Source organism: Podarcis erhardii, assembly GCF_964252035.2.
Source record: "Podarcis erhardii genome assembly, chromosome: 17".
NCBI lineage: Eukaryota > Metazoa > Chordata > Lepidosauria > Squamata > Lacertidae > Podarcis > Podarcis erhardii.
In genome coordinates this window covers 3,981,124-4,005,041 of record NC_138515.1, presented here as the reverse complement: position 1 = coordinate 4,005,041, position 23,918 = coordinate 3,981,124, and the positions used below count along the sequence as shown (strand labels likewise).

General features: G+C 47.4%; 2 protein-coding genes across 6 annotated transcripts in view; one reads left to right on the top strand and one right to left on the bottom strand.

Annotated features, from left to right (window-relative positions):
• FGD1 (FYVE, RhoGEF and PH domain containing 1) overlaps positions 1-3,707 on the bottom strand; it is a 44,002-nt gene extending 40,295 nt beyond the window's left edge. Inside the window, exon 1 of the mRNA XM_081845922.1 lies at positions 3,181-3,707. Coding sequence (XP_081702048.1) covers positions 3,181-3,310 — 130 coding nt within the window. The 5' untranslated portion in view covers positions 3,311-3,707. The remainder of the gene's footprint in view (positions 1-3,180) is intronic.
• Positions 3,708-19,170: 15,463 nt separating this feature from the next.
• On the top strand, positions 19,171-23,918 carry LOC309332741 (uncharacterized protein). Of its 5 annotated transcripts, XM_081845919.1 has the most exons (6): positions 19,171-19,979; positions 20,354-20,513; positions 22,060-22,179; positions 22,589-22,644; positions 22,738-22,897; positions 23,720-23,918. In XM_081845919.1, the coding sequence occupies exons 1-5, from the start codon at positions 19,744-19,746 to the stop codon at positions 22,880-22,882; spliced, it is 717 nt and encodes a 238-aa protein (XP_081702045.1). In that variant the 5' UTR covers positions 19,171-19,743; the 3' UTR covers positions 22,883-22,897; positions 23,720-23,918. The 5 variants fall into 5 exon arrangements, 1 of the variants encoding a protein (XP_081702045.1); XR_014152318.1 differs by lacking the exons at positions 19,171-19,979; positions 20,354-20,513; positions 23,720-23,918 and adding an exon at positions 21,828-21,965 and having other exon boundaries at positions 22,738-23,266; XR_014152317.1 differs by lacking the exons at positions 19,171-19,979; positions 20,354-20,513; positions 23,720-23,918 and having other exon boundaries at positions 22,062-22,179; positions 22,536-22,644; positions 22,738-23,289.

Genomic DNA, 23,918 nt, shown 5'->3' with positions numbered 1-23,918 from the left:
GGGGCGGAATAAGCAGGCAGGAGACAAGGATGGGGAGCACCTGGTCCGAGCGAGCTCAAGTTTCTCCTGCAACCACAGCACACTGGGGTAAAGAGCACCTAAACATTATGTTTTAACACATCTGATCCCCCAGTCCTTAATCCTGCCACTTCACTTCCAGGCTCCAGTCGCCCAACCCTCCTCCTCCTCCTCCTCCAACCACAGGATTCCTGTCCTTTCTCAAAACCCTGGAGTCAGCTCCTGTATCCTTCTGCTCCGACCTCTCGGGCTAAAGAGAGCTGGGGAAGGGAGCCCAAAGGAGAGAGAGAGACTGTATGCACAACTACAGTGGTACCTTGGGTTACAGACGCTTCAGGTTACAGACTCCGCTAACCCAGAAATAGTACCTCTGGTTAAGAACTTTGCTTCAGGATGAGAACAGAAATCGGGCTCTGGTGGCACAGCGGCAGCAGGAGGCCCCATTAGCCAAAGTGGTGCTTCAGATTAAGAACAGTTTCAGGTTAAGAACGGACCTCCGGAACGAATTAAGTTCTTAACCCGAGGTACCACTGTACTAGGTTCTGCTATTGCCTAAAAGAAGCCAGGATTTCCAAGAGGCTTCTTTTCAGGCCCAGCATTTTGTTTTCAAGCCGCGCAAGTCAGCCAACTCCTATTGGAAGCAACAAACCAAGGCTTCCTTTGTGGATGAAAATCTGGATTGCAAGATGGAAGCACAACTCTCTCTCTCTCTCTCTCTCTCTCACACACACACACACACACACACAGGCACTGTCTTTAAGAATAGCCGGGTTTCCAGCTGAAGTGTTCAGACCCGTCTGAGTTTCTTTAGCCTTCCTGCATGCTGGAGGAGTATAAAATACAGTGCTAGACAGCCAGGCATAAGAAAAGAAAAACAAAGCAAATCAGAAGTGGCTCACACCTCCCCAGCAAAAAACCTTCACTCCCTTTATTCACACCCCTGTTATACCTCTTCATGGCACTGCCACTCAACAATCCAGGCTGGATCATGAAGGCAAGCCAGAAAGACCATCTTTTTCAGTTTTGCCTTATTGCTTCCTTCCCACCTTTTGCTCAAGGGAGAAGTGGGCGAGTCCAGGGTATGAGAGAAGGGAAGGCTGGGAGCTAGGATTCCTGGGTTCTCTCCCCAGGACAGAGAGGGCAGTATAGCCTAGCAGATAAATCACATTTATCTGCTAGGAGAAGATGATGTACAGGTGCCATGATAAATGCACACAAGTAAATTCCTGCCACTGCTAACATAGCAAAATAATTGTTTGGGGAGGGGAGAGGAAACGGTGCTTCTACAAATTAAATGGGTTGTACACATGAAAGGCTTGTGTCTGTATAGTTTCGCTACACTGTGGCAGCACCCAAGGCTACTGGAGTCCCACTCTGGCCTCAGGCACAAAGCAAAAAAAAAAAGGGGGGAAACAACACAAAGCTTACCCAAGTCTGAATCAACAAAGGAAAGGGGTGGGGAAGGGAAGGGCTTGCCCTGCGTCTGGGGTCACAGAAAAGAATCCACTGTTACATTTCATTCCCCCACCCACCCCCATTACAGCAAAGGCCAGGAGACCATTATCCAGCCCCCAGGGCAACCTGCTCTAGCTAGTGGGAAGCCCCACCTTCCTCTGAAAGAGTGATGCCCAAAGCCATTAAGGAAATTGGCAATGTAATAGTTGGCATTTCTGAAGTACCCAAAGGCTGGTATGGATGCTGAGGACAGAGACCCAGTTCTTCAGCCACATTTCAAGGAACGCTAATTCTTCCTATTTTTTGTAATAATCCCCCCTCCCCAATCGCCTTTCTCAGGCCTCAGAATGTTTCTAATAATACCAAACTTGTAAGGGTGACTCAAATGCTTCAGTCTCTTGTGTGAGATTCTTCACAGTGGGAAGGGGGTGGGGGAGAGAAAAAAGAGGAAAGAGACACACACATCCCCCCCCCATCCCCTTGCACATTTCACACTTACATCTTGACAGGAGGCAATTTGCAAATCAGACCCAGAGAAAATGACACCAAACCCTGGCTCCAAACTGAATTCCACCTATGAATGTATGAGTTGTCAGGAGATATGGCTGATCTTTTCTGTATTGATCCTGCTAAATTTCCTCTAAGCCTTTGTGTGAGCTTGTGGCAAGGAGTTCCACTGGTGCAGTTCAAGTAGGCCAAATCCTTTATCAATCATATTCAGAGTGGGGCAAGCTGTCTTGCAGAAGAGCTATAAGCAACAAGCTGGACAGAAAGGGGTAGGAAATTGTGTGGTCTAGGATGAGGGGGACACCCCAGAGTCGTTCGTGACTGGACTTAACTGTCAGGGGTCCTTTACTTTTACCTTTTTACGTCTTGCAAAGCAAGAAGACTCTGAGATGCTTGGGGAGGAATGAGAGTGCAGGCTGCAAAACTAATGCTCTTGCAACCCCCCCCCCTTGCCTTTTCTGAACCTCCCCCACTGCAATTTAACTGCATACCTCTTTGTTTCAAAAGCTGCCTTCTTGGTCTTTTATCGGGTTTGGGAATTTGCAAAGGAAAAGAAATCAAAATGGCAGGGTTGAAAGAAAATCAGGGCCAACTACAAGAGGGTGGGAGAAAAGGAGCGGTGGGGCAGAGGCAGCTCTAGAGAAGAGAGGGCGGCTGCACTATCGCTGGAAGCTCTTCGGGGCAGAGAGCTACAGAGTTGGCAGCATAATTCCTCCTGTGCTCCAGGACCTCCAGGCACGTTTCGGAGGAGAGTGCAGATGAAAGAAAAGAGGCCTGTTGCCCATTCTCATTTTTAACACCTCCAGTGACCCGAAACTGTTGCAAACTATGGACTTTAAAAAATATATATTAATCCACATTTGGTAGAGCTCTTTTATCCCGAGCTACTACGTTTGCGCGCACCACTCCCCAGATTCCCACCAGACACCACACACATCATTTCCTAGAGAGAAAACTGCCATTTCGGCATACTGCTCTGGCCACTGGCCTCCACTCCCCCGAATGCGGAGCCAGATGCTCCTGGCGCAAGCGCTTCTTTGATCTAACCATTGCGCACGACTTCCCTTGCTCAAGGTGCAAACCGAAACCAGAAATCCACCTCCGCTCCAGCGTAGACGGCAGAACGAAGGCTCTCCCATTGCCCAGCCAAAGACAGAAAACGAGGCGCCCCCCCCCGCCCCCCAATCCCTTCTCCCTTACCGGCTCGAATCTGGGGAGAGGACGCTGCTCCCGCCTCGATGTGGTACGAAAACCTCATGGCTTTGAACTGCTGGGAATAAGATCCACTGGGTTCCGGGCAGGGCATCCCCATCACGCTGGCCCGCTGCATGATCGCACGGCACCCCCCCGCGCCCGCTCCCTCAGTCCCCCCCCAAATCCCTCCGAGGCCGCCCCCCAAACGCCAGGCTGCCGAGAGTCCCCATCAAACGGCCCGATCCCCTTCAGGGAAAAAGAGAGTGGATCCGAATGCAGCTCAATCGACCGAATAGATCCAAGCTGGAGCAAAGAAAGGGAAGGCGGGTGGGGGAGAGCGAGCGGTGGATCCTGCCTGGATTGGCTGCGCGGCGCGTGCGTTGCCCCCCCCTCAAAGACAGACCCTTGCAACAAGTCAGCGCAGCTCTTGCAAGAAGCATCGCCTTGGCCAGGAATGTATCAGAAAGCGAGCTGGGGAGCTTTTCCACGTTGGAGTGTCTGCGCCCATTCCCCCTTCGCTTCCTCCTCCTCCTCCTCCTCGCCTCCCTCTCCTCTCCGCACAGGCTCCTTTGCCCAGTGGGTTGGCTCTTTCGTACTGCAGCGCCAGGCGCTGAGAGCAGATTGCTTGCAAGGAGATTTCAAACCCTCCTCTTCAGTCTCTTGGGGTGGGTGGGTGTTTGTGTGTGCGCTTTCTTTTTTGCTTTAAAAAATTGGATTGAAGTGGGATTTCGTTAGCAGCCACACACAGACATGGAAGTCTGCCTGGGCTGGAGGATTCTCTCCACTCCCCCCCCCTCCGCCTGCCTCTCTCCAGGATATTGACAAAAAAAAAGAGGCTGAAAAAAGGGGGTGTTGGCAATTTATTTCCTCGCACTTGGGAGGGTTCCACTAACAGCTGTTGTTTGAAAAATCAGCTCGTTTTGAAGTCAGTTTGCTTTGAGGTTTTTCCCTCTTCCCCCTCCTACACTCCAAGAAGGTTTCCACGGTTTGGGGGAAGTCTCAAGTCAGCCTTTGATCTTTCTCTGCGTTCAAACGAACTGCACATTTTGGGATCAAGTATCCGCCCCCCAAAAAAATATTGATTCCCCCTCCTCTTCCTGAACCCTGATTTCTTAGCCTTTAAGGTGTCCGTCTAGTTCCAGCACCACGCTGCCCCCTGAAGTCTTGCCCTCCCCCTCTACAATAATCCTTTTAGAAAACATTTGAAGCCAGTTTGTGGTTTCAGAGATCTCTAGATTTCCTGGTCAACCCTGAAACCTTAGAGTTGGTTCCCTCCCTCCTTCTCCCCTTCCCCCTCCCCACATTAAAAATGTGGTTACACATTTTTAATAGCATCACAAACTTTTCTTTCTAGTAAGGTTCAAACAGACAGCAAACGTTTATTTTCCAAGACATTTCAGTTGCTTCCTTCACAGGAGTCAAGCTTCTTGGAAATTCTGGCTCTCAAGTTTTCTAAGGAAATTTAACAGTTTAGAAGAGTTCCAAGTCTGTTGTAAACTCTGAACTGTCTTCAAGCGGCTCCATCCCACTTTTAAAAACTAATAATAATAAAAATAGCATGGTCTGGATTTTTGTGGCTTCGCAGCCAAATTCAGTTGCGCTTTTTCTTTTTTTAGCTGCTTTTGAAAGTAAACCAACTTCTCTGGATGGAGGAATAAAGGACAAATATAGGCCAAAAACAAACAAAAAAAAGAAAAGAAAAAGCACCCCCCCCCCAATCTCTGAACCCTTTACAGAACTAAACAGTTGTTAACTCTGCTCCATGTATGGGGGGGGAGCCCTCTCAGATAATATGCTTGCAAACCACAGCAGCTGTGGACAATCTAAGTGATTTAAAGGCACAGAGCCCTGCTTTTGCCAAGTCAGGAGGTGCACTGGCAAGGCAAAGACAGCAATGCCCATCCCATGCCAATGTGTTGAAAGCAGAGGTGCCCAGTCTGCCTGCTCTGCTTGCTTGTTGCAATCTTTGGAACCAGCCTTTCAGAACTCACCTCCTCTGGGCAAGCTGTGAAATATATTTTGCTACCTTGGCAGCCAAATGCCACCTTTCCTATTTTTGTAAAGGATTCAGTAGCAGATCTGGTGCAGTTTGCTTGCACCTGCCCAGGGCCGTGGGGGGGGGGCTAGCTAGTTTTTTTGCCCCCAGTGAAGCCCCATTGAGGCTCCCAGCCATGGCAGTTGCCCCCCCATCCACAAATATTATTGAAAAGCATTGAAAGTACTCAATTATCTGAGATTCTGCCCTCCCCCCAGTAGAAGCCTGCTCCCCAGCAATGTCATATTTACGGGAATTTCCTTTAAAAAACTCAACAATTTTGGCTTCCCGCCCCCCCCCCCAAAAATATTCCTGGCTATGCACATGCATCCCAGCTTGTGTGTGTGTGTACAGAAATGTACATGGGTGAGGTGCCAAACTGGGTTTTTGACCCAGGTGAAATAAAGCCTAGTTTTGCCACTGCACCTGCCCTCCCAGCTATCCCTTTCCCTACCCCCACTGCTGAACTGCCCTGATCGCTTTGCTCCCTCAGCCCTCCTTTGAGCTCACGGACGCCCCAACCCACCGGACACTACTGTTAAGAGCAGGGGGTGGCAGTGAGGGGAATCTGTGGCTAGGACAAGGGTTGGGGGACCTCAGGCCCTGGGACCTGAAGGAGGCTCTGCAGGCCTCTCTTATCTGGCCACACCCACCCTCCGGGGGCCATGCGCCTCCCCCACCTTCCTCCATGCCCTCTCTGAGTACTTTTGCCTGTCTGGAATGTGCCCTTGAACTCTGACAGTTTCTGGTGGAGGGTGGTGAGGGGTGTAAGAAATCTCCTTTTGTGTGGCTGGAATGTTGCCTCCCGTGCAAAGGCATGAAGAAGCCGCCACTCTTGCCTCTGACTCTAACCCACTCCTTGCCTCTGTCCGCACCCACCATTGGCAGGAGGTTGCCCATGGGAGAACGTGGCCTCAGGTTGGAAAATCCCTGCGCTAGAGAGAGCCTGAATCCCTTATCCCTCATCCCTTGGGGCCTGGCCCAGCCCACTAGCACCTCCACCCAAGACCAGGTTGCTGGGTCATAACGCTTGTTAATGAAGCCCAAGTACAAGGCTCGCCAGGACAAGTCACCGGGACTCAGCCTAAATTACCGCACAGAGCCGTCCTTCTCCTCCTCATTTTATTTGTATGTTGCCTTTCCATAGTCAAAGCAATGATTCTCAGGCTGCCAATCAGTTTCTGGGCCCAATTCAAAGTCCTGGTTTTGTCGTAAGAAACCTTAAATGGCTCAGGGTGGTGTGGTGTAGTGGTTGAGAGCAGTGGACTCGTAATCTGGTGAACCAGGTTCGCTTCCCTGCTCCTCCACATGCAGCTGCTGGGTGACCTTGGGCCAAGTCACACTTCTTTGAAGTCTCTCAGCCTCACTCACCCCACAGAGTGTTTGTTGTGGGGGAGGAAGGGAAAGGAGAATGTTAGCCGCTTTGAGACTCCTTAGGGGGAGTGAAAGGCAGAATATCAAATCCAAACTCCTCCTCCTCCTCCTCCTCCTCTTCTTCTTCTTCTTCTTCTTCGGTAAAGGTAAAGGTAAAGGGACCCCTGACCATTAGGTCCAGTCATGACCGACTCTGGGGTTGTGGCGCTCATCTTGCTTTGACCGAGGGGCCGGCGTACAGCTTCTGGGTCATGTGGCCAGCATGACTAAGCTGCTTCTGGCAAATCAGAGCAGCGCATGAAAACGCCGTTTACCTTCCCGCCGGAGTGGTACCTATTTATCTACTTGCACTTTGACGTGCTTTCGAACTGCTAGGTTGGCAGGAGCAGGGACCGAGCAACCGGAGCTCACCCCATCACGGGGATTCGAACCACCGACCTTCTGATCGGCAAGTCCTAGGCTCTGTGGTTTAACCCACAGCGCCACCCGCGTCCCTTCTTCTTCTTCTACTTCTCTCCAAATGAACTCACCTGGAGCCCAAGATCATCTTCTGAGGCCTCCTTCATGTGCCTCTTCCACGAGAGGTCTGGAGGGAGGCCTTTTCTGCAGTGGCTCCCCAGACCAAAGGCCCATCCCATCCAGCATTCTGTTCTCCCATTGGCCAACCAGATGCCTGTGGGAAACCAGGGAGCAGAACCTGAGCACAAGAGTCTTCTCCCTTCCCGTGGTTTCTAGCAACTTGTACTCAGAAGCACTGCTGCCTCCATCATGGCAAGAAGTGCTTGAAAGCCGTCTCCTCCGTGACTGAACCTCCAAGCACAACAAAGCCTATATATAAGCCACACAGAGTTTGATGAGTGGCAAAAACGAGGAGTTACCATTCACCACTTCCGTTATAATACATGGTCGATGGGCTACACCTGGCTTGGGGAGTGACAGATAGTGCAGGTCTGTGTTAACTTCGAGGTCTGAATCAAACTTGCTGCTATGGTATGTTTGGCTGTTGCAAATCCATTTACCCCTGGCCGCCAGCCATGTTCTTCCCGTCCCAAAATCAGAGATGACGGGCCTTAGAATCCCTTCCCAGAGATCTGATTTTCAGCTCTTTCCTCCCCAACTCCAACTCATCAGATCACACTTCACTCTCAGAAAAATAGACAAAACTCAGATTGCAGCATTCTAGTTTGAATGGATCTTCAAAGGCAACTTTTCCTGACAGGTCTGGATTTTTCTTTGCTGGGTCCCTTCTCTGGATCTGGGCTGCTGAATGAAATTCCAGCCGGGAGTGGAATCCTGGCTATTTCCTGTTCTCTCTATACGTACTTAAAATCTTGCTAGGGTCCTGTGTTTCCTATGGCCTCTATACTTTGACAACAGCACAAGGAAGACTAAGAAAGAAAAAGAACCGCAGCCACCCATTTAGATATGACAACTGCACATAGGTAAGAAGCAAGCGAGACGCATGACACATTAGAAATCAGCCTGAGAGCCATAGATCAAAATTTCCATATGGCCTCAGATAACCCCTCAACCTATATTTCTATTTTCTTCCTGCATTCCAAATAGCACGCCTTCCAGCTGTAAATATTTAATAGCTACTTTTGCATTATGTATACAGATTACTGATGCAGACTAAATTTGGTTGCAATCCTGCACATTGTGTGTGTGTGTGTGTGTGTGTGTGTGTGTGTGTGTGTTTGTGCGTGTGTGTGTCTGTAAATATATGTAAAAATAACTGTTGTTTTAATAGGCTGGCCACAATCCAGATCTAATTGTGTGTAGTCCAATTATTCTCCTGTTCAGAAAACACACATGGACACACAGCCAAGTAGTTCAACAGGGCGCATAAAGACACCAAAATGCGAAGGCACATCATGATGCGCATCTGCATAGGGTGTGCATTCACAAGCACCTGTTTTGACATTCTAATTGTCCTTGTTGTATCAGGACATCTGCGTCTAAAACTAAGGCTTACCAACCACTGGTACATATTTCAAATGACATAACATCTAACTTACTAGGAAACTAATCCTTACACCCTTGCCAATATGTACAGAATCACACTCTCAGTGGACTATGTATCTGATTATGCCCTAAATTTATGTGCCTTGCATGTACTTTTCAAAAATTATTTGGCATTGTATCATGCATTTTGAAGTTGCTCACACTCAGGATTCCCTTGTTCACTGAACATAAATGAAGTTACCGGTATATTTTATTCAGTCAAGAAAAACCCTCAACCGTCTGGGCTGAGAATATCTCAAAGATCACCAGCTTCTATTTCAGCTGGTCTGAGACCTTCGTCTCTCTTCTGAGGTCTGGACTGGAGTTTCCTCAATATCTGCTGAGTGGGGTCCTAAGACAAGGACCTGGAACCACGCCCAAAGTTCATCTGCTTGATCCTGTTGCTGCTCATTTTTAGGCAGGAAATGAAGATCATTTTATTTCACTGAGTTTTTGTCTAATATTCTCTTAGCTGATTTTTTTTATGCTTCTCCTGCTTTTCCTGACCTTTTAAGACTGTTTTGGGGGGGCGTTATTGAGTTGTTGCTTTTATTTTGATTGTATATTTTGTGGTTTTATATTTTGATTTTGTTCTGTGAACTGCCCTGACATCTCTGGGTACAGGGCGGTATATAAATTAAATAAATAAATTAAATAAATAAATAAAAATGTATTCAGGTTGTATGCACACACACTTGTCTATGACTTGGGCTCTGTAGAAAATTTCCCTATCACCATATTCCTTCACAAAAGGGATGGGGAACCTGTGGCATTCAAGATGGACTACAAATCCCATCATCCCCCATCATCATGGCCCGTGGTCAGGGCTGATGGGGGAGCATCTAGCAGCATGGTTTCCCATCTTGATGGCGTCTGGATTACTGTCCTGCTAAGTGTGTGGAAATGGCCTCTGGCCCCACTGTGGCTGGAACCACCTCAAAACATGTCACTGCCCAGGCAAGAGTAAAAATGGCACTCCCTTCCATTAATGGGGGTCAGAACCAGACATTTTGCTGCTTGAAGTGATGGACAAGATGACCATCTCTGCCCCCTTCCAGGCATGAACGTTAAATGGACGGGGAACTGAATGTTTTTTCAATGCAAGGCAGGTCAGCACGATGCCCCCACCCCTGAGTACAGCTGAGGAAGCACAGCGCAGGCCACAGCTCTGTCCTTCAGCATCTTGCCATTGCTCCCACCCTGGCATCTGCCGCCTGAGGCAGTCGCCTCAAACTACCTCATGTTAGGACCGGTTCTGTGTGGGAAACAATCCACCGGGATGTTCTCTTGCACAAGTCCAATTAACCTATTGTTGTTATCGCACTGCTCCTGTTCATTTTTTAAAAAACTAAAACTTAGTGGAAGATCTTCCTAGTGGTTTGGGCCCAACAGTTTACATCTCTCTCCCCATCTTTCTGCCCTTAGTGGCATACAAAATTTACCATTCTCTTGACTCAGGATAGGGCCCTGGCCACAAACTCCCAGTGTAGACCTTCATAGTTGCTCTCCTATGCCTGAACTGACTGGTGCTGACTGGCTCTGCGAAAGAACAGCTCTGCTAGACAGCTGCTAAAAATAAAATAAACATAGCCTGGATCAGAACCAGGCCTAGGCACAGCACTTAAAAAAAAAACGCAAACCATAGGCATGCTGGCATGAAGGGGGCAGGACAGAAGACAGCCAGTTGGCAACCTGAGGTGGTGCTTCTACATGTACAGTCAAACACGAGGAGCAACAAGTGAATTGTTTCTTAGCAGCCAATATCCTCACTTCTGTTCCAGTTTAGCTTTCTTTGGTGGTGGGTTCTGAACCTGGGACTGGTGGGAATTCAGTCTAGGCCAGGGGTCGGCAAGGTTTACCTCACCTGGGCCGGTTCACTCGAGGAGATCCCTCTGTGGGCCGGATCGTGCGCACACCCGCAATTTCCAGCACCTGCGTCTGCGCAGATACATTTTCTGGCGCCTGTGCATGCGCAGACCCGATTTCCGGCGCCATGGAAGCGCACAGGGACTCACCAAGTGGGTGGCTCAGTTCGGGGGCAGCTCATGGGCCGGTTAAATGACTCCCGTGGTCTGCTTGTGGCCCATGGGCCTTAGGTTGCCGACCCCTGGTCTAGGCACATCACCAGGCCAATGGAGCACATTACTGGGAAATCAAGTGGAGCAGTGCTCCTTGGTTGAATAAAAGCTTCTAGGCTTCAAGCAATGGGGAGATGGCTGTGCACCTCCAGTCTCATCTATTCCTCCATGGGACTAGAATTCATTTAGCCCAAAAATGGAAACAACAAAAAGTACCAACGAAAAAAGAGTGGCAGATGAAGATGATGGACTTTGCAGAACTGGCAAAGCTGACAGGAAAAATCTGAAAGCAGCATGATCAAGTATTCCAAAAGGACTGGAGTAAATTTATACGATATTTGAAAGATTATTGTAAGCAATTAATATCACTAGCAGGGTTGTCTGGAGACTTGTAATCAGAAGTTTTCTATCTTTCTGTTTTTATTTAAAGTTTGAACTGTTTTGTAATGTGTGTAATTAGAATTGGAAAGCATACAAAATGCAGTGATATAAAGGTTAATTTTGAAAGCCATGAGGCGGGAGGGATGGAAGTCGATAGCTCTAAAGAGCCAAAGTGCTCAAGTGGATAATGCTGATATGGATGTATAATATTAAATGGAAAATAAATAAAAATTGTTAAGCATTGCTCTCCCTCTGGTCCTTGCAGGGCACCTGTTCCTCTGCTGCCAGTTTGTTCATGCCCTCTGCAAGACGGGGGACTGAACTGCCCTGGTAGTGAGGTAGCTGAGCTGGGGGGTGGGGAATCACATCTGGCAACCCATGAGCCCCTTTGGTTTCAGATAGTACATGGTAGATGAGTCTAAAAAGCCTGGGGCACAATTTTTCACAGACCTCTGGCAGCTCATTTACCAGAAGTCATGTATTTAGGGTTATCTCCAGAAGGATTATGGATTATGCCGAAATGGCAAAGATGACGGGTGTGATAGATAAGAAGCCAAGAGGGGCAAAATTATTAAAGAATGGGGAAAATTTGCAGAATATCTGGAAAGTTCTGGCATGCAAATAAGTTCATTAGTAGGATTAATTTAAATCAAGCAGTTAAAAAAATATTACTAAGATAAATGGAAGAAAAACTTAAAAATGGAGTAAAGTGAAATGTTAAAAATCTAAAGTAGAAAATGAACCACAAAAAGGGAGGGGAGTCCAAATATGTAATTGCATTCAAAATATGTAAGGTGTGCATTTGTAATCTTGTGAAAACTGAAAAATAAAGTTTATATTTTTTATAAAAGCATTCTGGAAGTGTAAACTCGATTCTGACCAAACAAAGCCTCCTGATGTGTATTTTGCTCTAACTCCATTTCTATACAAAACTCTGTTTGAAAATGTGATGGCGCAGAGGTGGGAGAAACAGAGATTACCAGCTAACTTGGTATCTCTTAAACCTGCTGAAATTTATATGCAAATTCTGTTAATTATGCTGTTGCAGCATGTTAGCCTCCATCTCTTATGTGCTCTGTCTTCCAGTGCTGAACAAATGCCTCTCTCTCTCTCTCTCTCTCTCTCTCTCTCTCACACACACACACACACAGATTCCCTTCACACACATCAGTTAGCTGTCTGCATCTGAGTGCAAGCAAACAGATTTCCATTTTTCTCCCCCCCCCCCCTTTTCCTAAAAATAAAATAAAAGCTGTTTCCATCTCAGAGAAGATGGTGGCGTCTTGGCTTTGGATTGCAATTCCTGTGTACTGGGAATGATAATCCCACAAAGCCAGCAATCCAACAGTTAAGGCTAAGCGAGAGCTCCCAGTTGGCTCCCCTGGGCATTCTTGGCAGGAGCTACGGAGATCATGCAAAAGGCTTTGGCTCCAGCTGCCAGGCTTGTGGCCTGTCCGAGTTCAATAGCCACTTGTATAACTAGCCCCTTGCATCCCTGTTTATGGGGTTTTGTCCCCAAGCCAGGAACAGTGCATGTACACACTGCAGAGCTGTGCATCTGTGCAGAAGGCATCTGACAGTCTGTAAAGGCAGCCTGTCAAATGGTTAGAGCGCTGTGTGCATTGGAAGGGGGCAAAAGGGATGGAATTATAGTTTCTGGGTTTCCTGTCCTTGGCTTTTCTGAGAAGAATTTCAAATGATGCCTGGAAGATCAATTCCCCCACCCCACCCCAATATTTTCAGTGGCAAAGGTGCAAGGCTTCTGCAGGGACCCAGCAGGCAAGATGGCCAAGGGTCCTTTGGTTACTTTCTAGAGTAGACAACACATTTGTATTCTGTCCATGGGGCTCAAGGCAACAGACATCATGTCTCCCCTTTCTGTCCTCAGCTAGGTTCAGATGAGAGAGGTTGATTGGCTGAAGGTCGCCCAATGGGGCTTCATGGCTGAGTAGGGATCTGAACCTGGATCTGCTTGGTCCTAGCCCAGCACTCTAACCATTAACTGCAATGGCTCTTAATCGATCCAAGACTTGTTGTTGTTCAGTCGTTTAGTCGTGTCCGCCTCTTCGTGACCCCCTGGACCAGAGCACGCCAGGCACTCCTGTCTTCCACTGCCTCCCGCAGTTTGGTCAGACTCATGTTTGTAGCTTCGAGAACACTGTCCAACCATCTCATCCTCTGTCGTCCCCTTCTCCTTGTGCCCTCCATCTTTCCCAACATCAGGGTCTTTTCCAGGGAGTCTTCTTCTCATGAGGTGCACATGCGGTGAAACCCGGAAGTAACACTTTCTGGTACTTCTGGGTCGCAACCTGAAAAGACGTAACCCGCAGCGTTCGCAACCCAAGTGTCAGGGAACTGCCATCAGTGCCGGAGGGAGAGAGAGGGCTCCAGAGGGATTCCAGAGAGCATCCCGGGATTGGGAGAGGCAGCCCATCTTCTGGGGAAGAGAATCAGCGTAGCACCAGTGGAGAAGGGGGGCAGGTGGGGGAAGCGGCGAGGCGGTCCCATGACTCCTTGCCGGGGACCAGCGGGGAGAGTAGGGGTCCTCCGCTGCCTACGCCCTCCTTGCGCAGAAGGCTTTCGCGCAGAGAGAGTAGGAGGAGACTAGGCATCAAAGAGCTTCTTTGCTGGAAGAAGTTTAAGAAAACCTCTCTGACGGATTCTGCCAGCGATTGAGGCAGCCACGGGTGAGTGGCTGTCCGGACAGAAAAGGTTCACTCAGGCAACCCAGCCAGGTGTTTGCATCGGCTTATGCACGAGCAACCCCTAGAACCATTACACTTCGAGAACACTGTTCAACCACCTCGTCCTCTGTCGTCCCCTTCTCCTTGTGCCCTCCATCTTTCCCAACATCAGGGTCTTTTCCAGGGAGTCTTCTCTTCTCATGAGGTGGCCAAAGTCTTGGAGCCTCAGCTTCAGGATCTGTCCTTCCAGTGAGCCCTCAGGGCTGATTTCCTTAAGAATGGGTAGGTTTGATCTTCTTGCAGTCCATGGGACTCTCAAGAGTCTCCTCCAGCACCAGAATTCAAAAGCATCAATTCTTCGGCGATCAGCCTTCTTTATGGTCCAGCTCTCACTTCCATACATCACTACTGGGAAAACCATGGCTTTAACTATACGGACCTTTGTTGGCAAGGTGATGTCTCTGCTTTTTAAGATGCTGTCTAGGTTTGTCATTTGTAATCCAGGGCTAGTATGTGTCTACTGTCCTCTGCTGATGGGGATAGGGAGGGGTGGATGGGGCTTCAAAGTTATTCTTCTGGACGTATTTCAGACCCCAAGGTATCCACACGCAGGCGTCCCATGTTACTAATGTAAGGCCTTATGAGCACACTCCTTTTGACTGGGAAGGTAGCTCTATAATGGAACACTTATTTTCATGCTTGTAACTGTCATGCACATGGTACATAAAAACAATTTTAAATCAACGAAATCAAAGCTGCCTCACCAAATTCTTGGAATGGCTATGTTCTGAAGGGACCCATTTTGGTCTAGGAGGCTGTGACATGCTGGAATAACATGGGACGGCAGCCATTTAAACGATCCACATCTGGCAACTCTCTTTGTAACCCAGAGCAAAGAAAGCTGTTATGTACTAATTTTGTGGCATTGCAAAGACCCCTTTATTCTCCTCTGGGTTATTCCCATCTATAAGCCTACACATAAATGCACTTTTGGCAGTTAATCTGAGCCGTTCAGTCAGCAGTCTGATTATTCTTCTGCGTTCTATTTTTTCCTCAAATTATTCTGAGTCATATCCTTACACAGACAATTTGGATTCCAAGTGGTACAACACAAGGCACTCAGTCCCAAACAGCGAAGAAGATTACATCTCTGGGTTTTGAAACCAGATTGAATGGAGGCTAGGTTCTGCTCCTGTTGTAATTTTAATGCATTGTTGCAAGCAAAAATACGCAGTACACTGCTAAGTAAGCTCAAATCCTCCAGATTTAAAAGTGGAACAAGGCCACTTTGCACTCCACATGCAAACCAGGGCCAGCTCTACCATTAGGCAGAGTGAGGTGATTGCCTCAGGCAGCTGCTTTGAGATATAATGAGAGGGCAACAAATCATTATTAGAATTTTTTAGTGGCAAGGAGAGGAAGAGGTGCTTGTGGAATTTTCTGCCACATGTGCCAAAATGATTTGGCTGGCCTTGGATATTATGCCTCTTGACTGTTGTACCTCAGGCAGCAAAATGCCTTGGGCTGGCCCTGGTTGGGACTTTGCTGTAGGCCCTTGTGCAAAATATATTTTGGGGGAGCAATTTCCCAATTTAGTCTTACTATACACCTTCTGTTGCAGATGAAATATCCCCAAGAGAAGACATTTAATTAAATAGGATCTATAAAGGTGATAGGACACGGGTGGCGCTGTGGGTTAAACCACAGAGCCTAGGATCAGAAGGTCGGCGCTTCGAATCCACACGACGGGGTGAGCTCCCGTTGCTCGGTCCCTGCTCCTGCCAACCTAGCAGTTCGAAAGCACATCAAAGTGCAAGTAGATAAATAGGTACCGCTCCGGTGGGAAGGTAAACGGCATTTTCGTGCGCTGCTCTGGTTCGCCAGAAGCGGCTTAGTCATGCTGGCCCCATGACCCGGAGCTGTACTCCAGCTCCCTTGGCCAATAAAGCGAGATGAGCGCCGCAACGCCAGAGTCGACCACGACTGGACCTAATGGTCAAGGCTCCCTTTACCTTTACCTTTATAAAGGTGATATTCAATTTCCTGCCTCCAGCCTTAAGTTATCCATCCCTCTCTCTGCCTCCTTCCTGATCCTGGCTTCAGGACAGGCAAGATCCCAGACCCTCTCCTCTTCCTTTGCTCATTGCAGGTGATTGGTGAGAGGGGTGGGATCTGTCAAGCAGGCCTCCTGCATTAACCCAGCCTGCCCAGGAGCCCCACACCCACAAAAGACCATCATTCCTCTTAACCCCAGAAGCTCAGGACTGGACTATAGCATCTGACTTTGGGATTGGCCTAATGTAAGGTTAAAAAATGGTGGCTCCTTCAGTCCTCTGGGCCCTGGCATTTGTCCAACATGGGATGATCTCTGTCATTAGCTGGAAATGCTTGCTGGCAATTTGGGGCTGGGAACTTCTAAGCAGGGCTGCCAGACTCCCATGGCTACATTCACACTGTCACTTTAAAGAACTCTTTGTGAGAGACTTGACTTCACTGAACCTGGATGAGCCATCTCAAAGGGCTTGAGCCCATGCTTTTAAAAGCTGCAAGGCAAGCAGACATTCACCAGGTACTGTTTTTGCCCATCATCGCTAACCCTGCATGCTCAAAAAGCTTTGCCTGCTGACTATCTGCTTGCCATAACAACCTAAGAGTCGTGCTGGATCAGGACCAGAGGTCATCATTCCCCACAGTGGCCAGACGGGTGCCTATGAGAAAGACGGCGCTCTTCAGAGACATAGTGTCGCCAGTCCTGGAGGCAGAACAAAGCCATCGCGGATAGTTTAAAAAGCTTCTAAGTTGGTAGCCATCACTGCATATTTCTTTCTATTCCTAGACTTTCTTCAGAGTGTCTGTCACATCTTGTTGCAATAAATGCCTCATTTTAACTACACACTGTGTGAAGTGTTGTCTTCCTCTTGGCTCTCCTCAATCAGCAATCAGCTTCATTAGACAGCTTCTACTATTATGAAGGGGGGGAAATCTGTCCACTTTCTCTTCACCATCCATGTGTAATTTAATATTCCCCTAACATGTCCCACCTTACGCATCCTTTTGCTAAGCTCAAAAGCTCAATGTAAACTTTCCTCCAAGGAGAACTGCTCCTCCCCAATCGTTTTGACTGCCCCTTTCAGCACTTTTCTGGGCTCCGCAATATCCTTTTTGAGGTCCAGTGACCAGAACTCTACAGGAAATTCCTACTGCAGTTGCACTGCGGATTTAATCGAACTATGGCAAAGTTTGATTAAGTAAAAAGTAAAGAAATGGGAGTGCCTGATCACCTCATCTGTCTCCTGAGAAATCTCTATGTGGGACAACAAGCTACAGTTAGAACTGGATGTGGAACAACTGATTGGTTCAAAATTGGGAAAGGAGTACGGCAAGGCTGTATATTGTCTCCCTGCTTATTTAACTTATATGCAGAATTCATCATGCGAAAGGCTGGGCTGGATGAATCCCAAGCCGGAATTAAGATTGCCAGAAGAAATATCAACAACCTCAGATACGCAGATGACACAACTTTGATGGCAGAAAGTGAGGAGGAATTAAAGAACCTCTTAATGAGGGTGAAAGAGGAGAGCACAAAATATGGTCTGAAGCTCAACAGCAAACAAACGAAGATCATGGCCACTGGTCCCATCACCTCCTGGCAAATAGAAGGGGAAGAAATGGAGGCAGTGAGAGATTTTACTTTCTTGGGCTCCATGATCACTGCAGATGGTGACAGCAGTCACAAAATTAAAAGACGCCTGCTCCTTGGGAGAAAAGCAAGACAAACCTAGACAGCATCTTAAAAAGCAGAGACATCACCTTGCCAACAAAGGTCCGTATAGTTAAAGCTATGGTTTTCCCAGTAGTGATGTATGGAAGTGAGAGCTTGACCATAAAGAAGGCTGGTTGCCGAAGAATGGATGCTTTTGAATTCTGGTGCTGGAGGAGACTCTTGAGAGTCCCATGGACTGCAAGAAGATCAAACCTACCCATTCTTAAGGAAATCAGCCCTGAGGGCTCACTGGAAGGACAGATCCTGAAGCTGAGGCTCCAAGACTTTGGCCACCTCATGAGAAGAGAAGACTCCCTGGAAAAGATCCTGATGTTGGGAAAGATGGAGGGCACAAGGAGAAGGGGACGACAGAGGATGAGATGGCTGGACAGTGTTCTCAAAGCTCCCAAAATGAGTTTGACCAAACTGTGGGAGGCAGTGGAGGACAAGAGTGCCTGGTGTGCTCTGGTCCATGGGGTCACGAAGAGTCAGACACGACTAAACAACTAAACAACAACAACAACACCATATGTAGGCTATAGAAGCTGTGATATATTGCTGAGGGGGGCAGGAGAAGAGAAGAGATGGGGAAAGCAAATCTTAAATCACCAGTCTTGTCTGGGACTCATCCAGAAAGTATAGCCAGAGACATTTTGGCAAATTTTTAAAATGTTACCCCTGAAAAAGAGGATGTGTCCTGGAAAAAGAAGACACACGGCAATGGGGGGGGGCAGCACTATTTTACCTGTGACACAATTGGTTAGTTAAGTATTTTTTTTTTATTTACTTGATTAGGGGGGCAGTTCTCCCCCCGAACCCCCGACCACACCACCTGCAACCAGGGGCGAAGGAAGGGTGGTACTTTAGGTGTGGGGCCGCCCCAGGTGTCCCCACTGAGGGGGCTGACAAATTGCCGGACAGCACTCACCATGGGGCCTGCAGCAGGGCCTGCAGCTTCTGGGAGAGATGTGGTGGCTTGGGCATGCGCAGGCTCCGTGCTGCCCTAACAGTCCACCCACTGCCTCCCCCCCCCCAGCTGAAGGGCGACTGAGTGGGAGGAGGCAGGCAGACTCTGGAGGCCCCACGGTGCAACCTCGCCGCACCCTCGCCCTGCCCCTATGGGCAGCTTGCTCCCCAGGCGCTGAGCGGCTTCCTCCGCCGCTGACTGTCCCTGGCAATAATACTGGTTTTAGCCCTCTCACTGGTCAAAGCTGAAGTTATTATTTACAACTTTAAAACAAGATACAACAAATTTTCACTTGTGATATTCATAGTTGGAAATTTTAGATGTTGATTGTAGATGATAGATAGATAGATAGAGGTAGATAGCTTTAACAGTTTCTTAGCATTTTCTTAAAGCGATAGGCTATTCATTTTGGGGCCCCTGGGGCCCCTCCCACAAGGAGAACCTCCAAAAAAGCACACTGTGGAGGAGAGTTTCCTGCCTGTCATTCAAAGAAGAATTCAAACTCAGGCTGCAGTGTCTACCAAAATCTTTAATGTTCAGATCAGTGCAAAACTTGGGCAAAATGTCATTAAAAGGCACAGCAGGTTCTACACATAGCCAAGCAAACAAAGACATTGATCCCGGAATGACACATACCCTGGCTTAGGCGCTAACTCCTCTTAAGCCCCCCCCCAAAGATATTTAAGGGGGCCGGGAAACCCCCACCCCCAAGTTGATGGCCATTGCCATTTAATTGTGTGTGCCGTGTCATGTGACTATGTAGGGCAGGGCTTACCGCCCACCCACACCCATATTTTATTCAAGATGGCCCCCCAGCAACCCTGTTATTAGAGAGTGGGGCCGGCACTACTTTCTCACCCATGCGCAGTGATCCCATGTTGAAAACAAACACATTTGTATCCACTGTATTAATGCGCCAAGGGACTATTTTATGTGTCCTTATGACTAACAGGTGGTGGAAGGAGCGAGCCAGAGTCTAGTGAGTGAGACTGTCCCTGGCTATAATACTGGTTTTAGCCCTCTCACTGGTCAGAGGTGAAGTTGTTACAGTATTTACAACTTTAAAAAGAGATACAACAAATTTTCCATTGTGATCTCCATAGTTGGCAGTTTTAAATGTTGCTTGTAGATAGACAGACAGACAGACAGACAGAAGATAAATAGATTCACCAACTCCCTAAAAATTTTAAATTTACATTTTAAATTTAAAGGAAACTGAAAGTAAATAAGAAGACCGACAAAGAATTAATCATAGTAAAACAGGGAGAGTAAATTCTGGACAGATGCTGGACTTTGAGAAAGCCCCCAAAAGAAAGCTTAGCCAAGAAAAAATTAAACTGAAAAATCTTAAAATACACCAAGATGAAGATTATAAAGAGAATCAAGAAAAGCAGATACACCTGATGACTAGAAAGGCCAAGAGAAAACAAAGACACATGAAGGAACGTGAGGGGCGAAATCAAGTTTATTTCCCTTTCGAGCAACAAGTCTTTGGATGTACAAAGGAGCAGAGGAAAGGGTAGGTGGATCTGAAGTCTGCTCCAAGCAGAGTGAAGAATAATGGCAGAAAATAGAAGGCGTTTCTTTTAAAAGGAGAAGCCATTTCATAAAAAGAAGTTTGGCCTTTCTGTTGCTGAAGTTCTTATTATCATTATTTATTGAATTTCTATGCCGCCCTAGACCCGAAGGTCTAAGGGCGGCTCACATAAAATATCCAATGTACAAAATCGAAGCCAAAAGAAGGACCCAAGAAGGGGTTCCCAGAGCAGAGACAGCAGGAGTCAGGCTCCCCCTGGCCAGAGAGGGGCGGGCGCAACTGGGCCACCAGCCGAAGCTGATGGAAGGCACTGGGGGGCACTGAGCTGACTGGGGGTCACCCTTGTCTCTCGCCAGAGGTGCAGGGCGACCAAGGCAGTTTCCGTGCCAAAAGCAGGACCAAACCCTGATGGAAATGGAGCCAGAAAAGCAGCTTCTTCCAAGGGCCCCTGGATCTGGTCTGCGACCACTCGCTCCAGAAGTTGGAAAAACCAAGATGGGTAAGATTTTAGCACAGGTAAGACTTAGAAGTGAGGGGGTAATGGGATCCAGGGGAATCCAGAGGGGGAGAAGACAACATAGTTCCATTTAATTTCATGTTAGCTCAGGCTGCCCTGTTGACAAAAATGCTTTGCAGCCATTTTGTGATAGCTTCTAGGGGACTATAGATAAGCTCCTTTGCTAATGGGCAGAACTTAATTTTATGTATATTGTGGCTTCCAAGGAGAAGAATAACAAACCCTCTTGAGCAGCTGCTTAAAAGTGGTGGCATTTGGCATCTGAAGCCAAACGAATTGTACTTACTGGGCAACTGCAGAAGAGGGTCACCTAAATATTGTTGAGTTTTGGTTCCTTCAGGTGTGTATAAATCCAAAAGAATGCATTTTGCATCCTTGCCAGTAATTCTGTTCCTAAGATAGAATACCCATTTTAAAAGCTGGTGCATCAAACTGCTTCCTTTGTCTGTAGCAGTTGCCTTGCTGATTTCAGTGTGAAAAAACAAATAAGGCATTTTGAGGGTGAATCTACTGGTGGCAATGGGAGAGGCGGCCTGGTAGAGGCATTGGAGTGAGTAGAGGTTTTCACCATTTTGCCGGCCATTTTTAAGCAAAAAAAGTCCAGCAAACGTTTAAGCACAAACATATTCACAATTAGGAAGGATGAGCCGTGACCATTTTTTCCTGTACATAAAGGGCAGATTTTTTTTTCTGCTAATGGTAAGGCTGAAATGACTGAGAAAATATTTGAAATCTTATGAATCCTGACTCTCTGGCCATTTTTACTCATACATAAGGGGGTGGCTGATTGTTCCACTAATGACCGGAGAGGGCCACACAAAATCATAATAACCCACATTTGTGAAATGTTTTGGAATAGAGGTTTGTACCCTTCAATCCTGTAGATAAAGGAGGCATGTAGCTCCCAATTTTCTTTGCCTGGGGTACATGTATGATTGTTTAATGCAGGGAACATATCCATAAATGCTGCGACTTTATTAGAAATTTAATTTGACCCAAATTGTGTTGCTGACTTTTTGGTGAAAACTTGCACAATAGGGTTGATAGTTGCTGGGTTTTCAACAAACGCTAAAATCAGGATCCTTGCCAGTACTTCTGTTCCTAAACTAATATATTTAAAACCTGGTGTAGCAAACTGCTTACCGTACTTTGCCTGTAACCTCTCACTTATTTACCTTCAACTACAATCGTAGCTTCTATTAAAAATACTTTTGAATTCTCAGAGGTGGCGATAGGCACTAATAACCAACAATTAATCTCTAAATGATCCATCGTAATTATGGCAGCAATACAGTTGTGTGTCTTCTGGCTGAAGGTCAACTAGGTGAGTATCTTGTGCTTGGCTGAGGGGAAAATCTCTGTTGTGTTCTGCTTGCAACTCTTTGTACAAAGATTCTTTCAGGTTGCAGTGAGGGGGACCATTCAAGCACCCTGAGCCTGTTGGAGAAAAGGTAGGCTCTAAATGGAATCATCCATCAAATATGAAAACTAAATATTCCAAAGAGCTTGTATTGAGCAATGTTGGTTATTCAATCCCTTTTTCAGAAGAGCTGCAAACTCGAAAGCCGAATGCGGTCGCTCTCCGTGCTTCTACCTGGAGGGACTTCTCTTGTCGGGACCCCACTGCAGGGGAGGCCCTTTCCTGTGCCATCACCACATAATAAGGTACATCTTTGGGTGGGACAGCCAGCCTTGTTTTGTTCCAGCTCTTTTTCTTACAGACCTCACAGAGCTACCTGTGCCGGAAGCAGATCTGCTCCATTGACAAATAAGAGGCAGTGTCTGAGCTCTTGATGCATCAAGTGAACATCTGCAGTGCAGGATTGAGAGACACGTGCATTTTGACTGCGCTGCTTTAGGTAACCTGCTGTTTTTGCTCCTGTGTCTGGAGGGGAGGGCTGCTGAAGACCCTAGTCTCTTCCAGGTGCATCTCAGGGACACAAGAAATAGAATTTAGCAAGCCTTCAGGAAACTTAACGGCAAGTGAACTTCACATTCCACAATTTAGTGATCTTTTTCAGTGCAATCCTTTTGGGCTGGCTTCTCCATTTCCCCCCGCTTGATCTCTTCACAGTTCTGTCCCAGAGCCCACCACACTCAGGTGAAGCCAGCGCTTCCTGCAGAAGTCAGGTCAGTAAGAAGAGCTGTGTTCCAAAAACATTTCTCTGGAATTGGGGGGAAAGGGCCGGGGACAAAGTAATGAGTCCAGATTGCTTTTCACAGACCAGCAGAAAGAACTTCTAGGCCCATGAATTCACATTTCGGAGGGACAAACAAAAAGGTGAGCATAAAGGCAGAGTTTGAAGACTGGAACCAGCCTCTCTGTTCTGCCCTGCAAATGAATGGCAGTCAACATGGCACTCTGTGACTTAAACACATCTAGGTGAATATCCCTTGTTAATGGCAAGGGATAAAACCTCGATTGTGTTTGGTCTGCAACTTCATAATTCTTAAGGGTTTTCTTTTTTCCTGAGAGAACATTCTGTATTCAGAGTGTTCTCTCAGGTTTTGCTTTTCACCTTGTTGCATTGGCCAAAAAAAAGCAAAAGACACTGGTGGTTGGCGCTCCTGGTTTCCAGGACGGGGTTCAAGCCCCTGCGGTGTCCCTGCTTACTTCCAATGCAACCTCTCTCTCTCTCTCTCTCTCTCTTTATCTATCTCTCCCCCTTAAGAACTAAGTGAAGCGCAAAGTGCTCCTCTGATGCATCCCTGGTGTGTGTCTAAGACAAGGTGGATTACATGGATGCTTCCCATCCTAGCACTCCTTGTCATAGGGAGCAACTTGTGTGGGGGAGGTGAGGTGTGGCCATCACCTGCCCCTCCAAGCTTAAGGGTATTCCGTTAAAGGAATCCGGGGGTGTTGATCTTGTCCAAAGCCCGGTTGGGGGCTAGGGCCTTGACAGGACCCCGATGGGAACACCAGGGGGAGCTTGAGTTGGTCTGCATCGACAGGGCTCACCCTTCCGGTGGTTTACCCTTACTGGACTTCCTGCACTGCGGGCAGGAGTCAGATATAGTTGGGTCCAATCAACGCCTAAGCCAATACCGCTCACATTCTGTAATTTAATAAAGTTGTGGCCAAATTTGCCCAATAACATAAACCTAATATCCGTGTCTCTGTGTGAGTTATTTCCCAACGAGGGGTGGCTGCGGGGTCTCAACACGCAAAGTAACCTAAATATACAAACAGACGGATCCTATTTAGATTATTCAGAATGTGGAAAAGGCTTGGATGAAAGAGGAAATGGCATGACGTTCACTCATTAGCAGAAGCAGAAGAGCAAATATAAGATGCTCAGGTGTCCTATTTTACAGAAGACAGTTGTCAGTTTTCTGGGCTGTCAGAGGCTTAAGATCTGGACAGGTGACAGTTCTCTGTATGAAGGTGTCCTCTATTTGAATGG